We start from the raw sequence: 18744 nt of genomic DNA on the forward strand, positions 1-18744 counted from the left end.
CAACCAATATTTTGTATTCTTTAAACTAATTAGGATTAAATCAAGGTAATGCTCTACTAATTTCTTTTTTAGGGAAATCATTGCTAAGAGGTTGACAAGAACATCTTTGTAAATATGCTCTTTTTATTTTCTCTTGATCATTAGGATGAAAAGATGAGACATTTTCTCATAGTTTAGGATCTAAAAGAAGATTATTCAAGTGAATAAGAATTTGCTTAGAAGATAGATTTTGCAATAAAAGTGATTTCCTTATAAGAATTTTGTCCATATTGCTAACAAAAAAATAAAGGGTAAACTACAAGTTCATCCAACATATTCAACTTAGGCATGAAATCGTTACATTAATCATGTTCAATAAAGTTTTGAGGTATTATTTTAGTGCATATGTGTTTGTACAAGATGTATTACATAAATTCAATAAATTCAACTAAAGACTAAAGCGCTTACTAATTGACTAGCTATTGGAAAATATGAATTTTTTTTAAATAGCAATTTTAAAATATGCCTTTTGAATATATGGTCATTAACTACAAAATTACAAATATAAAAAATATGGTCATTAACTACAAATATGGTCATTAACTACAAATATATATATATATATATATATTTAAATATAAAAAATAAAATTTTTAACAAATTAAGTTAAAAAGATTAATTTAATCTCAAATCATTAATAATCTCTCGTAATGGTAAGCCAATGAAAGAAAAAGTGAAATGGGTCCAAGGCAACTTTTGTCACAAGTAATAAACTTGACAGAAAAGGGAGACTAAAAAAGGGCTAAAGTAATAGAAGTACTTTGATCTGTTTAATTGGATGAGGAAAGTTCAATAGGAAAAGGTGTTACGAAGAATGCAAACAAAAGTGTTTGTTGTGACTCGCGAGTGTCGCTCATCACCTCCTATGAAATTTCAGGATCCGTGCAACTTTGTAAAGATGCAACATTGACGCCCGTCTATATTCCGAATATTAATTAACATGGCACAATCGAATGGGAGGCAATAAAAATTCAATATATGATTATAACTTGTTTGAGCATTAATTGATGTTGCATGTTCTACGTAGTATATTTTTTAACACTTGCTCTGTGAGAAAAACGTGAAACCTTATATGTCAACTTAATTAAAAGAATGCTAATTTTTATTTAAGTTGAAAAGTAAAATTTGTAACAAAGAGCTTTGTAGCTCAGGTAACATCTAATGGTGTTTTTAACAGAAATATTAAGGCCTTGCATGTTGTAGCGAGAGTTCAAATCCTTCCATCTTCAAATTTGTAATTAATAGAGTTAAAGATTAGTTGAATATACGAACTCAACCAAGCATAATGGTTCTTCAAAGCCATCACAAGCATAGTGGGGGCACTACAAGAAATTTGACTATTTTCAACGGTTGAAACCGTTGAGAATAGTACTAGAAATCATTGAAAATAGTATTTTCAACAGTTGAAATGACCGTCGAGAACCACTATTAAAAACTATGTCCAGAATGTTTTTCTACGGCCTATGCAACCGTTGTAAAATATGTTATACTTTTATCGATGGTTAATAAACGTCGAAGTATGGGTATCTTGAGATAAATTTCAACGAGTTGCAAACATTGAAATAAGCATTTTCTTTATAAAAAAAAAAAATTTGGATGCACTCTTTCACATTGATCAAAATTTAATAATCTAACTCAAAATATAAACATAAACACAATTGTGCAATTCCAAATTGAATTACAACAGTCAATAAACTACTCTTTTAATGCAATGAAACAAATTGTACAAATCAACACAACTCAACTACTCAGCCTACCGCCATTTACATTCTTAAATTTGAAATAGGAATCACTACATGCTACACAAAACATTGGTTGAATAGTACACTTAAAATCCTTGTACACTAAGCTTACAAATCTGACAAATCTGAATAAGCCAATGGTGACCTTGGATGTAGTGGCAGCAGAGATTGTACCGAAGAAGAACTACCCAACTAAGTAGGAGTAACCATTAGCACACAAACTACAAAATGTTTTATCTAGTAAACTGACCTCAACAGATCTCTCTTTTAAGTACTTGAACCTTAGCCATTTCTTAGAGCTTTCCATATAAATCTAGATATGCTAGTGGTGAGGTTGGATGTGGTGGCAGCAAAGATGGCACTGAAAAATAAGTACCCAACTAAGTAGGAGTAACCATTATGACACAAACTACAAAATGTTTTATCTAGTAACACATCCAACAATTGAGAAGGATTTTAGATGAGATATTGTTTATACATTTAGGGCCCACTCGGAACTGTTTAGCACATAAACATCTTTCTCATAAGATATTGTACATTTCTATGAAATCTTTAAACAAGGGAACTGTAGATAAGGAGCATTGCCTTAAGAGTGCAACATGAAAGTCATCAACATTGGTGACCTAAGCAATTTCCCATAAGCAACCTACTTACATAATTTGATGATGACGAAAATCGTCAATAAGCTGCACAATGCTCACGTGCTCGAATCAAGACTTGTGAAACAAAGACAAAGAAAACCCTCAGAGAGTATCAGTGCGGTATTGGCCAAAGGCCCTCTGAAGGTTAAGTCAGAGTATTCTTCACAACTCTAGAGTGCCAGAGCTGAGGTAAATTATGCGAACCTTGGTTTGTGAGAGTTTTGGAGTTTTTATAGTAGCGTAGGGTTGACATCCGTATCTCAGTTCAGAAGATCTTTCCTTGTAGGAGAGAACCTCTTTAATTCGCATATCTCCAAGAGTTCTTTCCTTGTAGGAGTCTTTTTTTATTAGAGTTAAGCGTGGGGCACAAGATGTATCCTTATACACGCATGCATGGAGACCAAGTAAGGCCACATCAGACCCGTCAAAGGTTTACGTATCCCCTTCACCAAGGTGCCATCGTCAGCTTCGGGGTGGAGCCATAGACATTACGCTATCGTTGTTTGTCATGAGTGACGCTGACGACCTTATTATGATTGTCACCTTCTACCTTGGCATGGGTGAGTATCAATATTACAAAAATTACCCTTATCAGTTGCCCCTTACTGCATAGCCTCGTCAGCTTTTGCTGACGAGTTATGGAGTTAGCTTTGTAGTTTTTATTATTAATTATTATTTGTTTAGGAGAAAATAAAGGTCATTTATGGGTGATTCCTCAAGCAGCCTTTATTAAATGCTTGAGCACGTGGCGCGAGCTAATTGGCTCCGCTTCTGAATGAAGGTGTCGCTTCATCTTCCGTGCATTTTCTATCTATCTATCTATATATATATATATATATATATATATATATATATATATATATATATATATATATATATATATATATATATATATATATATATCTCAACCCCTCCCTCATTTCCTACATTTTCACCCTTACTGATCTTGAGAGAGAGCCCGTCGTCTTTTGAACTCCCTACTCCCGTTAGCCTGCTGGTCTCGTCACCTTCACTGTCGTCATCTTTCTAGGACCATCCTTTTTTCTCAAGGAATCGTTTACTTGTAAGTTCTCTTTTCTCTTATTCTATTCCTTATTTTCATTTTTCTAGTTAATTAATTCCATAGTGAGGCTGTCAACTTAGGTTCTTAGAATGAATCTGTTGCTTGTAGGTAGTTAGATGTCTAGAGAAGCAACGAGTGAACAATCGTAGATCAGCGAGGGAGTGGGTTACGACGAGGTTTTCCAATAAGGTCATGAGCCCAAGGAGGGCTTCTCCTGGTTGTCAGAGAGGGAAACATTAGCCCAATCTCCTGACGAGGAAGTGGAAAGTTGTAGTGGAGAAGATGAGGAAGGAGTAGTGAGTGAGGGTGAAGACGAGGGTATGAGGGGGAACAGGAGAGACAGAGAGACGAGGGTGAAAATGATGGTGATGACGGTCAGACAAGGTTTTCAGCACCTTACGTGACCGTTATCAAATTTCAGAAGACATCCCAATCCGTCTCCCTGGGAAGTTTGAAAAGTGTTATTCAGGGAAGACCGCAAATGTCGGCATGTACGATGCCATGTTTACGGTAGGATTGAGGCTACCACTGACGACACTTCACCGCCAGTTGGCTAACTTTTTGGGTTTGTCTGTTAGCCAAATTGCCCCTAATGTTTGGAGGATATTCATTGGGGCTGAGATTTTGTGGGGTCGTCTGAGTGGCGGGAACTGTCAACTAACTTTTGACAAGTTCTTTTGGTGCTATCAACTTCAACAAATTGTCTCGTCCCAGGGGATATACCACTTTGCAACAAGGAAGAAGGGGTTGAAGCTAGTATACGAAATGCTTGATTCTAATAGGAATCGGAAAGGCAGATATTTCTTTGTAAAAGGGACGAATTGGGTATGCCATTAGGAAGAGTGGGAGACGATGCCCCATGGTTTTGACAACGCTTGGACTTTTGTCAAGGATTCAGGTTAATCCTGTTTGCTTCTTCCGTTAGTTTACTTGTTTCAAATTTATAACACCGTCTACTTTTCTTTTCTTCAGCTAGTGTTCATCCACATATCACAGCTAAGCAAGAAGACTTTATCCATTGGGTAACAGAAATCTTGTTGGAAGAGCGGAAGTGTCGAGACCTTATTACACTCGACACTCTACACCTTTACTGCAGAGGTCCAGAGCTGACGTCGGTAGCTCGCAAGTTAAGCGCCTATTCTCGTCGACGTAAGTATCCCTTAATTTCTCCCGTTGCTTTCTTTTTGTCATTTCTTATTCTAATTCTCGTTTCTCATCTTTTGTAGAAATGGAGGGAGCTAGGTAGAGGGCGTTGGTGCGGGCAGCTGTTGCCTGTAGGAACGAAGAAGAAAAGAAAACAAAGAGGGATGGGACGTCCTCGTTAGCCCCTAAGGCTGTTGGAAAGTTGGATGCTAAAAGGAAGGCTGACGAGAAGGACGATCGTCCTCCCAAGAAAGCTGCCCTTACCCTTAGGGATGAGGACCCCAAGAAAATGTTGCCCCCTAAGCAGAGCCACGGGGCAGGCAAGGGGTTAATGACGACATCAAGCCCCGTTACTCAGGGACCTGATCGCCACATTCTTACCCACAAGGACTACGTCGTTAAGGTAATGGAGTCCATCAACAAGGACGAGGAGATGGATCCTTATGTTGAGCAAGCGATGGAGAAGCTGGGGGCATTAGGCCTTTTTGACCTTGCCCAGGTATGTTTCTTCCTTTCCTTTTTTATTGACTTTGATTGTTCGATAAGCTGATGGCTTTTCTGTCATGTAGGCACTGGTATGTATGAAGGCATTGCAGGATAGAAGTGTCGCTAGAAAGGGGGTGATCACTCGTCTACACAAGCACATCAAGAACCTAACTGACGGGCAAAAGTAGTACAAGGAAGCTCTTCGTACACTTAATAAGAAGGTGAAGAAGCTAAATGAAAAGCTGGAGGAGGAGATAGCTAGGAATGATGTTGTGGCAAAGTTTAAGGCTTCGCAGCCTTTTATAGATGCTTGCACCGTCTATTATGGTGATGGGTTTGAGGACTGCCTGAAGTAGGTCAAATCTGCCTACCCTAAATTGGATTTATCTAAGGTTACTATGGATGATCCTCTGCTGTCGACACTCGTGGGCAATACTATTTTTGAAAAAAGTGACGACTTCACCAAGTCTGAGGCGGACCCAAAAGGTGATAGTATTGTCCTTGCCCAACCCGTTGTGGACCAACCCATCATCCCTTTGTTCCTGTCGGCCAATCCTCCTAATGCTAAAGACCCTTCTACTCTAGGCATCTAGGGCCTTCCTCCTAAGGGTGGCGAAGACCCACAAGACCCCCCGGTCTCTTGAACTTAGCCTTTTTTTTTTATATTGTAAATTTGACCTAATTTCCAGACAATGTTTAATGTCCTTTTGTTTTTTGGGCTTTGCTTGTAAAAACACTTTTTGTGCTGTAGCGTTTCTCTACATTCATTGCTTTATTTGATCTCTATGTATTGCTTTAGTTGATTTTCATGTCTTGATTGAGTGTGCTTTTTATTTTGTGAATGTGTCCTTCTCGAGGACTTTGTATATCTATTTTAGGATACTAGGACAACTCTGTTTGCTTTTGGACATAGACTTGTCCACTTGTGGGATTAAAAAGCTCGCCCACTTGTGGACTAAACTCGTCCTTTTGTGGACCTGAGTATCTCGTCCATTTTTGGACTTGATAAACTCGTCCACCTTGTGGACTTGGTAAATCCGTCCACTTTGTGGACTTAGTAATGGACTAGTCCACTTTGTGGACTTAGTAATGGACTCGTTCACTTTGTGGTTTTGTTAGTAGGTTCTTCCACTTTGTGGACTTAGTAATAAGTTCGTCCACTTTGTGGGCTAATAATAAGCTCGTCCACTTATGGACTCAACTATGGATCCGTCCACTTGTGGACTAGTATTAACTTATCCTTTTAGGATGAACTCATCCACTTATGGACTAAGTTGTGAACCCGTCCACTTAATTATGGATCTGTCCCCTTGTGGACTTGATAATATTAAGCCATCCTTGTGGGATGAACTTGTCCACTTAATGGACGTAATCATGGGTCCATCCACCGGTGGACTTAATAGTGAATTCATCCATTCGTGGACTATATGTTGATTCATCCTCACATGATAAGGTTGTCCACTTCTTGTGGTAATTATGAATCCGTCCACTTATGGACTAACTAATTCTGTCCATTTGTGGACTTGGTAGGCATGTAGAATAAACATGTAGAAACAAGATAAAAAAACTCCTCTTATAATGACAAATGCATATAGAAAAATTGTTCGTTAAAGAAAGAAAAAAAAAAAATCGGCCCTATGGGCTTAGAAAGTACTGTAGCAAAAATTAAACAAATTGGAGAATGAGGAGTGTCACTTTTCATATTATTATGTCTGCTGGTAGTATTTTTGGAGATTCTTGGTGTTCCACGGGTGGTGCAACTTCTGTCCGTCTAGTGTTTCCAGATGATAGGTGCCTTTCCTCAGCCATGAAGTGATTCTCTAGGGTCCTTCTTAGTTTGGGCTGAGTTTTCCTTGTGCAGGGTCTCTGGCAGTGCCCATTACTTTCCTCAAGACGAGGTCTCTAACTTTGAATTCTCGGTGTTTGACTCGAGAGTTGTAGTGCTTGGCCATGAGGTCCTGGTCTAATGTGAGTCTCTATTCAGCTGTCGCCTTGACCTCGTCAACTAGGTCAAGCTGTGGACGCATGGCCTCATCATTCCTCCCTTCATCGTGGCTGTCCACCTTGTAGCTCGTGAGTCTGACCTCAGCTAGGATGACTGTTTCACTTCCGTATGCCAGTCGAAACAACGTTTCTCCTGTAGGGGTTTTGGCTGTAGTCCTGTACGCCCATAGTACGCTAGGCAACTCTTCTGACCATACACCCTTTTCCCCCTCGAGCCGAGTCTTGATAATTAGAAGCAAGGATCGGTTCGTGACCATAACTTGCCTGTTAGCTTGAGGGTGGGCAGGGGAGGAGTAGTGGTTCATGATCCCTAACTATGAGCAAAAGTCCCTAAAAGAGTCGTTGTCGAACTGCTTCCCGTTGTCTGAGACCAAGACCCTAGGGATCTCGTACTTGCAAATGATGTTCTTCCAAATGAAGCTTCGTACGTTCTTCTTTATGATGGTGGCCAGGGTTTCAGCTTCTACCCATTTGGTGAAGTAGTCTATGCCGATTATTAGGAACTTCAGCTGCCTCACTACTATCAGGAATGGGCCATGATGTCCAGTTCCCATTGGGCAAGTGGCCATGGAGCTGTCATTGGGGTTAGTTCTTCCATCGGCTATTGGATGTTGTTGCAGAACCCTTGACATTTGTCGCTGACTTTGACATGAATTTGGGCGTCCTTCTACATAGTGGGCCAGTAATATCCAGCCCGAATTAATTTATGCACCAACGACCGCGACCCCGAGTGGTCGCTGCAGATCCCTTTGTGTACTTCTCTCATGACATAGTTCGCTTCTCCGGGGCTTAAACATCTTAGGTATGGTCAAGAGAAACCCCTCATATACAGGTCGTCATTTATCAAGACGAACCACGCTGCTTGAACCTTCAGGTTTCTAGCGGCTTCCTTACAGTCAGGTAGTTGTGAGAGACCATTCCCCCGGCCCGTTTTATAGAGTGTTGGGCCAAACCCACATGAATGGGTGAAGTCGTGTTATTGCCTCTTAAAATGGAGGTTCGACTAGTTATATTTTCCCCTTTAGATTAAGTGTTTTATAATGGAGTCACCACTTATTTAATTATTGAAAAAATAAGAAAACCAAAATTGAAAAATTCTTCATTTTATTAATTTTGAATTTGAATTTACATTGATCATAGGAAATTACATGGCTTTGGTCCTGGGCACAATCTAAGATAAAGTACATGTCTTTGTTTCCTAGTTACAATCTAGAAATTGAAAAATTACATGGATAAGCATTGGATCTACTAACCCTTGATCTAAACTCGGAGGCTATGTTATAAGATGGGAAGGTGTTAGGCACCCACCTTGCTCGGTGAAACCGGTCTTCTAGACTATGGTGGCCAACATTCATATCATATAATCCAATATATCAATCAATTTACATGGTGAATTTAATGTGTGTGCATGTGATAGATCCTTATTCAATTTATTAAGCATTGCGTTTGGATTGAAAAATAAATTCAAGTGAATATGTGTGGATGGTGATAACTTAGATTCAAGGATTTGAAAGAATTATGAAACAAACATGTTTTTCATATTTTGATGTGGATTTAAGATCGAAACTAGTGTTACACATGGACATGTGATGAACAACCAAGAACATGTGAAGAACATATAAGAACAATTAAGAACATTCAAACATATTCAAAGGAATTTAAATGATTATTATCATGCTTTAATCTTAAACTCTCATCATGATAACACAAAAAAATAATTAGGGAAAGAGATTATACCTTCATGTAAGATCCATATTGCGGATAAGGAGACTCTTGAGGGAGGTCCTAAGGGTGGAGGAAAAGAAGAGTTAGGAGAGGAAAAGTGAGTCTCACTCAATACCTTAAGTCTCAAGAAGACCAAGATATGATAAGACTACTTAACTTCCTAAAACTTAAGAGAGGAGAAGAGACGGGGTTTTTGTGTGTGTCTTGGAATGAAGGAGATGGGGGGTTTATATAGTAATGGTGGAGGAAATATGAATGGAAGGCCATTAATGAGGGTTGACAAAGAATCATGAACCTAAACCTCAATTCAACTTGTTCAGGAAGCTTTCCATTTTAAACTACTTGGGCCTTGTTATTTTTGCCCAAACCTACATGACTACATGGTTGGGCTAAAGCCCAATCTTTATTTGTTCACCTCTAGTTTTGTTTTTTTGTTGTTTTTAATAATTGAAAAAGGGAATTAGCAATTGGAAATACCAGGAGCTATCAGTTAATCTTGAACAAGAAAATATGCATTAATATCAACTTATCTAAATATTAAGTTATATTCTAGCTAAAAGGTCACCTTAAAATTCATTTCACTTGTAGCATGTAGGCTCTCTGTTTCTTCTTCATTTCCATATAAATAGTCTTTTATACTCTTTTTAATTTTTTTTTTCATTCTCCAATATAAATACCCCCTTCAAGCTTCCCATTCAAGCCCTACCTTTTGAGCAGCAAATCTGGCTCACCAACAAATCACAAACAAATTTTTTAAAAAATTAGACCCATGTGACAAATGCCACATAAGTGGTACTATGAGAGAGAGAGAGAGAGAGAGAGAGAGGTGATTAAAATAACTAATATTTTTATTGCTATGATATCTCCCAAATATAGATGGTGGTATTATAGGAAATTTTAGCATGAGACCACTTTCTTACAAGATAATTTTCTAAAACCTAGCAAGTTACTATAGCAATTTGAAATTTAGAGTGTTTGATGGCTAGTTTGATGCAGGAGATTTTGGAGTGAGATTAGTCAAATCATATACTAATATAATAAAAGTTGGGTCTTAAGAACTATGTTTACACTAAGTGGTTATTTTCACTCTACAAGAAATTGGCTATACTCTAATTAATTATTAAATTATTTTAGCTTATTAACTGTTAGGATTTGTATTTTAGTCAAAACTCTATTACTAAGATTCAAGAAATAAAAATTCTACTCCAACTAAAATTCTATTTACCATCAATTCTTAAGATAATTTAATTTAGATAACTCATCGGCCTTTAATTTGGTTCATTGTGGTTAATTGGCTTAACTTGATTAATCCACCCCTTATTAAATTAAGGGGTCAAACAAGTCTTTTCAATTGGCATTAGAGCATTAGGTTTAGTCGATTCCATGGTTAGTTTCTTGAGTGTGATCTTTAGATCCAATGGATCGTGGTCAATTCTTGAGTATCTCACTCCACTTTGATGAAAATATCTATGCTTATTGAAAAAAGTTCATGAGAGCATTTCTAGAATCCATTGAAGAAAAAGTGTGGTAATCTGTTGAGAAATGTTGAACCAAACCTAAAAACCCCACTTATTAATGGACCAAAGATCTATTTGCGAAGGCATACTATAATAATAAATTTTTGAATGTGATATTTATGGTTGTATCTTAAGAAGATTTTAGGAGGAAATCTAATGTTGGAACTGCTAAACAGGCTTGGGCTATACCAATGATTGCACATGCATGAAGGTATTAAAGCTGTTACGACTTCCAAAATTTCAAATGTCAAACATTTATGTTTGAAGAAATTAAGATAAGAGATGAGTCATTTGATGAATTTTATATCAAACATCTATGTTTGAAGTAGAGAAAATTCCTTAAGCCTAAAATTGTTAGGAAAATGATGAGATATTTGCCTTAGAGATTCCGTACTAAAGTCATTATCATAGGGGAGAGTAAGGACCTTGACACTATCAAGGTTGATGCATTTGTTAGCTCCTTGCAAATTTTTTGAACTATCCCTACTTTAGACTAGTAGGAAAAAATCTATGGATTTAAAAACCATCAAGGAAGAGGATTTTGATCCCTCTAATGATGTTTTTTTTAGAAGGAAACCGATGACTTTATTAATTCAAAGGTTGATAATACAAAAGATGCAATATCCGTTGGGTAGGACTCCGACCAAACTGAAATAGAAAAACAATGTCTAGCTCTCTGGGCTAGGGTATGAGCTACCACATTACCCTGCCTACAGACATGAGAGAAAGAGGTACTCATAAAGGAGTTTACGATGCATAAAATATCTCAGATTAGATTGCCACCCGAAGCAAAACCCTAGCCACCTCGCTTTTGGAATTACGAACAATCACCCTGACTCCAGCTTCATCAGATTCACCAAACATTGCCCCATCGAAATTTATCTTCCAATTATCTCGTGTAGGTGGACTCCAACTTCTAGAAGTAGCTTTACGAACAGTGGGGGAACTACGCTTTAGAGGCACAAAATTGTGAATATAATCACATGCAAAGCCTGCAATCTGACCCAGTGGCCTAGTGTTTTCATTCAATCGAGTCTTGTTCCTGTGATACCACACTAACCACGCAGTCATAGCAAACAAAGCTACTGTCTTTGATTTTGTGAAGACTTGCTTTACCAACTCCCCAAATGATGTAAAGACCATCCCAAACTTGAGAACCCAGCCAAAGTCCTTCTCCCATATCTCCTTAAGACCACTGCAACTCCACAGTGAATGATGGATATCTTCTGAAGCACATAAGCAATGAGTATAGGCTGCATCAATATGGATTTTGCGTTTCACCAAATTTTCTTTAGTTGCTAGGGAGTTCGTGCAAGCCTTCCAAAGAAAGTGTGTAATTTTTCCTGGGACTTGAATTCTCCAAAGCTTCTTCTAGAAACCCTTTTCTTTAGTAATGACTAGGGGCAAATTTTCAACGGAATCCTGGGCATCACACAACAATCTATACCTGGTTTTGACTGAGTACTTCCCAAAATGTTCAAAGGGCCAAATCAGCATGTCAGGCTGTGGAGTCGAGCAAAGTGGGAGTGCTTTGATCCGAGCTGCATCAGGAGGATGAAAACAGTGATCAATCAGCTGAATATTCCACCAACCCAATGTCCCATTAATGAGCTCAAAAACTGTGGCCTGCGGATGAAGCTCAACTGAGGAAGAAGATATGACTCCATTCCCATTAGGCAGCCACTTATCAATGAAAATTCTAATATGCTGACCATCTCCTATTCTCCATTTTGCACTGGCTTCAATCAGATGTCTCGATTTCATGATGCTTTACCAAGCATAAGACCCCGAAGATGCAGTAGCTTCAAAAATGGATCCATGAGGAAAATACTTTCTTTAAACACCTTATAAAACAGTGAGTGCCTATCATGAACCAACCTCCACACTTGTTTTGCTAACAAGGCCTCATTGAACTTGCATAAGTCTTTAAAACCCATGCCACCCTCCTCCTTGGATTTGCATAGCACTTCCCATTTTTTCCAATGTATATCCCGACGTTCTCCTCTTTGACCCCACCAAAATCTATGAACAAGCATCTCAATGTCTTGACAAAGCCCAACTGGAAGAAGAAAGCAACTCATAGCAAGGGTTGGGATAGCTTGAACAACAGCTTTTAACAAAACCTCCTTCCCGGCTTGGGATAAAAGTTTTTCCTTCCAACCCTGAAGTTTTCCCCAAACACGATCTTTTATATGATTGAAACTTGCTCTTTTATTTTTTCCCACAACCGCCGGAAAACCCAAGTATTTCTCATACTCCTTTATTTCTGAAACACCCAAGAGACTTTGCACTTGCAGCTTTGCCAAATCTGTCACATTACCACTAAAGAAAATTGTGGTTTTATTTGCATTTATTTTTTTCCCTTAAGCTCTCTCATACTTCCCAAGGATCACTAGAAATTTTGACACATCTTCCACTCTAGCATGACAAAAGAGGAGACTATCATCGGCAAACAAAAGGTGGGATATTTTTGGCCCATTTTTACAAATGGAGAAACCTTCAAGGTGCTTTGCCGCCACCGCTTGCTCTAATAGGCCATTTAAACCTTTTGAACATAGAAGGAAAAGGTAGGGGGATAAGGGATTTCCTTGTCGAATACCTCTAGTTAGAGTAATGGGTTTCATAGGCTCACCATTTATCAAAACTGAGTAAGTCACTGATTGAACGCACTCCATAATCCAGCCAACCCACCTACTATGAAAACCCATTTTTTCCATCACCTTTTTGAGAAACACCTACTCCAATCTATCGTATGCTTTATTCATGTCCAACTTCAGAGCTAGATGCCCCACTTTGCCCCTTTTCTTTTGCTTAATATGGTGAAGAGTCTCAAAACCACCAGGATATTGTCAGAAATTGCCTTATCGGATTGAATGGCTCTCTAAGATTCTGAGATGATATGAAGTAAAACTTTTTTCAACCTGTTGGCCAACACTTTTGATACAAGCTTATATAAAATATTACATAGTGCAATGGGGTGAAATTCAATGACATACTCAAGATTTTTAACTTTAGGAATAAGAGAAATAAAAGTATGGTTCAGACCTAAAATGAGGCTGCCGGAATTGAGGAAAAACAGCATTGCCTGGACTACATCGTCGCCAACATCACTCCAAAATTTCTGGAAAAAAATGGGAGGCATTCCGTCAAAACCGGGGGCTTTAAGGGGAGCCATTTGATTAGTGCAAACTCAATTTCCATCTGAGAAAAAGGGCTGATCAGACTATTATTCATATCTTCGATCACAACAGATTTAATGGACTGGACAACATCATCTACTTCTGTCGACCTTGAGGAGAGGATGGATTTCCTTCGCCTGAAACCAACACTCCATCTGAATTTCGGAGCTCCACTATTCTGTTACAATGGAAACGTTGCGAAGCTCTTATATGAAAGTACTTGGAATTATGATCTTCGGAAATCATCCAATGCTCCTTGCTCCGTTGCTGCCACATTTTTTTATCTAATCAGAGGAGGTCCACAATTTTCAATTTAAGCTTAAGGAACCGGTCCACATGTCTTCCCTAAGCTGCTTCACGTTCAGCCACATTCAACATCTTCTTCTCAATAATCTCTCGTCTCACATGGCAGAAAGAGAGCTTACTCCATTGCGAAAGGCTCTTTTGACAAGCCTCCCAATTTTAGATAAGTCTTTGACCAAGTGAACTTATTTCCTAAGAATTCTAGATCCAATAAATTACACTCGTCCAACACTTCACGAAACTGTTCCATTTGGCCATAGGGTCTAAGTCTGCCACCACTCATTTCAAGCGATTTCAAAATTTCATTAAAATTGCCTCCACACAGCCATGGCAAAGATCCACATCTATGAAGAGTATGAATCAGCTCCCACATTTCAAATCTCAATTGCGTTTCTGGTGCTCCATAAATTACACTCGTCCAACACTTCACGAAACTGTTCCATCTGGCCATAGGGTCTAAGTCTGCCACCACTCATTTCAAGTGATTTCAAAATTTCATTAAAATCTCCTCCACACAGCCATGGCAAAGATCCACATCTATGAAGAGTACAAATCAGCTCCCATGTTTCAGATCTCAATTGCGTTTCTGGTGGTCCATAAATTCCTGTGAAACGCCATGCATTTTCCTTTCCTTTATTAATCACCTCATCTATATGATTCTGAGATGATTATTCCACATTTAAAGTAAGTCCATTCTTCCAAAAGAGAGCTAAGCCACCCCCACGAGTAATCCTTGAAACACCATGGTAATGACCGAATTGAAGAGAATCACGAATACTGGTTAGCCTTGCTTCTTCCAACCATGTTTCGGCTAAAAACACGACTGAGGGATTTAGTGCCCAGAATAATTCTCCAAGCTCATGAACTGTCTGCCAGTTCCCAAGCCACTGACAGTTCTAACAGATGAGATTCATTGTTCATGGCAGGGCTAGGAACCAGCCTTCGCCAATGTGACTGCATTTTCTTCATCAACATGTGAAACCAATTTAGTTTTTTGGAAACAACTTGCTGATTTTTCCTGGACAATGTAGCCCTCTTTTTTCTTGTGAGTACCTTTAAGTTTTCCTCAGATTCAGAAGGTATATGATTAACGCGGGTCTAGGACGGTTTAGGTGGAAGTGAGGTGCACGTGGGAGAGTCAATGCATTCGAGAGGTCTACCAAAGGGGGTCTTTCTGACTTGTTGATAAGTGATGGAGAATTGCATGTGGCTGAGGGCTGAGTTGTACTTCTTACGTGGATATCCTCGGCACTAGGCTTTGCAGAAATAACAGACTCCTTATTTGGTAACACTTCCAAATTCCCATCCACGCCTTCCATCGCATCAAATTTATTCAAATCTGCATCAATTTCGTGCAAAGTATGCACAAAATTTCCTTCTACATTGAGCTGACCCCCAAATCCCGGTAGAAGATCATCCAAATCCCTGAAAATAGGATATGAAGTAGAATTAGAGATATTTGGAAGCGAAGAATCTGAAATTACCTTCTCCAACGATTCCGTCGAAACTCCATTCTACGAAGAGGATGCTTGGTGAGATTTCAAAAAGGTTGCACTTTCTGAATCCTTTAAAACCTTAGAATCTATTTTCTGTTGGTAGAATATGGTGGATTTTCTAATTTGATTTGATAACGGAGCTCGTAACCAAGCCCCATAATTCTGATCCTCCATTGTGAGCGTGCCTTCACTGTTAATCCATAGATCACAATCTTTATCTCCATGAGTTAAAAAACCATACCAATATCGGATACTTGGCAGCCTTTAGTACTTAAAAGATACCCACCTCGTGGTTCCACCTTCAAGGGTGATTTTACGTCTGCGACATAGAGGCTTTGATATATCAAGAATAACACGAACATGCAAATGATCACCTCCTTCCATAGCTGAGAAATCAAAAGGGCAGACTTCACAATACCTGAAAATAATCCTTCAGCCATCGTTTTATTCATAAAGTTGATCGGAATGTCTTATACTTGCACCCAAAAAGGGACTCTCTCAAAATCCAAGTTTTGTACGTGGGTGCTATTATCATACCTCTGAAAAATCACCAGAAATTTATCAAAACTCCAAGGTTGAGAAGAAAAGATTCTGTCACAATCAAACTTATTCTTGAAGATAAAGAGAACAATATGGTTCCCACGATCCTTAATCTTGAATCCATTCCGAGTGTGCCATAGTTGAGAGAAATTACGAGCTATGGCATTAACATTAAGGACCCGTTTTGTGAGAAACTTTGCAGCCAAGATGAATTCCTTTGACCCCATGTCAGATCGGAGATCAAACTTATCATCCTCCGGTCCTTGAAGAGACATCTTATTCCACCTCGCAGTAATCTCCTCCATGAAACAAAAGAAAATAAAGTGTTTCCCAAAACCCCTACAAGAAAAAACCCACTAGCCTGTAGCAACCAAATGGTGGCTAACAGGGACTAACTAGCCTTCAAAAGGAAGGGACTGACTCTTTCCCAGCCTAGGAGAAGTTGGGGAACCCAGACTTTCGCTAGTGACAAAGAAAATTTTTTTAAGAAGAAAGTTAGAAAGATTGCTCTTTTTTTCTCTAATGATGATTTGGATGAACATGATTTGGATAAAAAAAAAAATTCAATTCTATTACAACAAAAGTTGGGTCCTTAAAACCGTAGTTGTAACAAGTAATTGTCTTTCTCTATATGACAATTGGTTTACACTTTCGTTAATTTTTAAAGTAGCTTATATCTTATACTTGTTAGCTAGGATAGTTTGAACTATCTAAAACTTTATAAGTTTTAATAATTCAAAATTCTACTCCAACTAATTTGTGTTTGATGGACTCCAACTAAAATTTATTTGTCTTGTTCTGATGTTTTAATCTAGATAAAACTCTATTCTCTAGGCTTTAAAAAATTTAAGATTATACTCCAACTTAGATTCTCTTACCAAAAAATTTAAAGAAAATTAAAATAAAATATATTATTTATTTTAATTATATTAATTGTCTTTCATAATTTTATATTTCAATATAATACAACTTGCACAATACATACTATTTCTACATCAAGTGACTCAATATCTCTATGTATTATGATAGTTAATTTAGACTTTAAAGTAGCTTACTAATAATTTTGATAGTTTCAATAATATTTATAAAACATTTATATTTTTTTTATATGAAAATTTTAATTATTCCGTGCTGGTGTACTACTAGTTTTGACAAAAAATATGGACTTACTAACTACTTTGATGCGATGCTTTTAAGCTTTAATATCATCGATCTTTCGCCAAATTTTTGGTTTAAGTGAGTTTGAATTCAAATATTTTATTTGATAAAAAAGACCTTATCAATGAGTTAACTCGAACCCATAGAAACATGGAGTTATAGTTCTCTATAAACGAGAAAGTTTGTGGACAACTTTTATGTTAGAACTTTTTCTACAATGTGTAACAGTAATTAGTAAAGAAAAAAAAAATGGTAATATGAAAGTGATGGTTTAGCAATTACAGTCACATACATCATCAAGTTATTATAAATAGTAGTGGCAAATTTGTTGCTCCTAAACAAATAGTCTATGAATAGCAAATATTAATTATCTCATTTAATCGTCTTATATAAAAACGTTTTTTTTTGTGTGAATATAATATGATAATTAATCATATGTGAAGTTCTCTTTTATATATATATATATATATATATATATATAAATGTTTTTAATGTTGTGAATATAATACAATGATTAATTAGGTACCCCCTTCCATAACCCCTTCTAATTAAAAATCAGCTCATCGAAGGGATGAGACTTGTGATACTACCTGTGATAACTAACTATCTTCTCTATCGTCATTATAACAATTGAATTCCATGTTAGATGGTCCAAAACCAAAGTTAAAGATTGATAGTTTGATCGGAAATGTGTTCCACGATAAGAAATCCTATAACTTTTAGTGATGCTAAAAGTCGATAAAGACTTCGAAAAGGACAAATAATTAGTTTAAAAGTGGGGAGGGACAACCATGTGAGTATAGAGGACTAGCTGGCTAGAAGCTACAGTTCTTGTGATCACCCATCAAGTCTAGTCTTATTTTCAATCAACCTTAATTGTGTTCTAATCCATTTAGGTTGCAACCTTCCCGTTTCTCACAAAATTAAAAAGAAAAAAAAAAAGAAAAAGGACTCTAAATGAGAGGTGCTTGCTCAAGGAAAATTCCAGGAGCCTAAAGACATCACATTCCTTTATAAAATAAAGGGCATTAATTATTCATTTTAAAAACGTTTTATGGGAATTGAAAAAGTTGTAAAAAAAGTTTGTGTTTGTGTTTTTTTTTTTTCATTTTTCTATAAAAGTCTTCTTAAAATAGTTTATTAATATATTTTTTAAGGACACGCGTTAGTAAAATTCTAAAATAAATTACACTCATAACTCTCTCTCTCTCTCTGTATTTTTTTTCAACAGAGAAAAATAATCAAACTCACCACCACACAAGAAGTCGATAGATCCAACCCAAGCTTACCATTTTAAGAGAGCCAAAGACACTAACACAAGAGACTTTATCTATAAAGTAGATAAAGTCTATATATATACTATAAATTTTATTTCTTTTTGGATGAATAACAGTTGTGTTAATATATATATATATATATATAAAGTTCAAACTTTAATATTCTTTGTAGAAATTAAGCTAGTCTAATTCTCTATTTAAATTTAAGGCAAAATAGAAAATGTATCCCTAATGGACCCCATTGATGCACGATTTCAATACAAACTATTTAGGGCTTGACTCATTAGAAATTCCATTGTCGGTGAACTTTATCTATGACCATTTCAAGTCCACCGACAATGGAATTTGAATTCTCTACCGACAATGTTAATTCAATTTGGTGTTTCCTACAGAGTGCTATTATATGCATGAGTCATTGCAAAGTCTTTGAC

The 18744-nt window shown here is 37.3% G+C and overlaps 1 protein-coding gene across 1 annotated transcript; it reads right to left on the reverse strand.

Moving 5' to 3' along the window:
- Positions 1 to 7090: 7090 nt before the first annotated feature.
- LOC142643183 (uncharacterized) lies at positions 7091 to 7423 on the reverse strand. The gene has a single exon (XM_075817727.1). It carries the CDS (start codon positions 7421 to 7423, stop codon positions 7091 to 7093), a length of 333 nt encoding a protein of 110 aa, XP_075673842.1.
- Positions 7424 to 18744: the final 11321 nt, after the last annotated feature.

The sequence above is a fragment of the Castanea sativa genome, chromosome 7 (assembly GCF_040712315.1).
Source record: "Castanea sativa cultivar Marrone di Chiusa Pesio chromosome 7, ASM4071231v1".
Taxonomy (NCBI): Eukaryota; Viridiplantae; Streptophyta; class Magnoliopsida; order Fagales; family Fagaceae; genus Castanea; species Castanea sativa.

What these genes read in the sequence shown, in the direction of transcription:
- LOC142643183 (XM_075817727.1), bottom strand. Translation starts at nt 7,423, where the DNA reads ATGAACCACTACTCCTCCCCTGCCCACCCTCAAGCTAACAGGCAAGTT.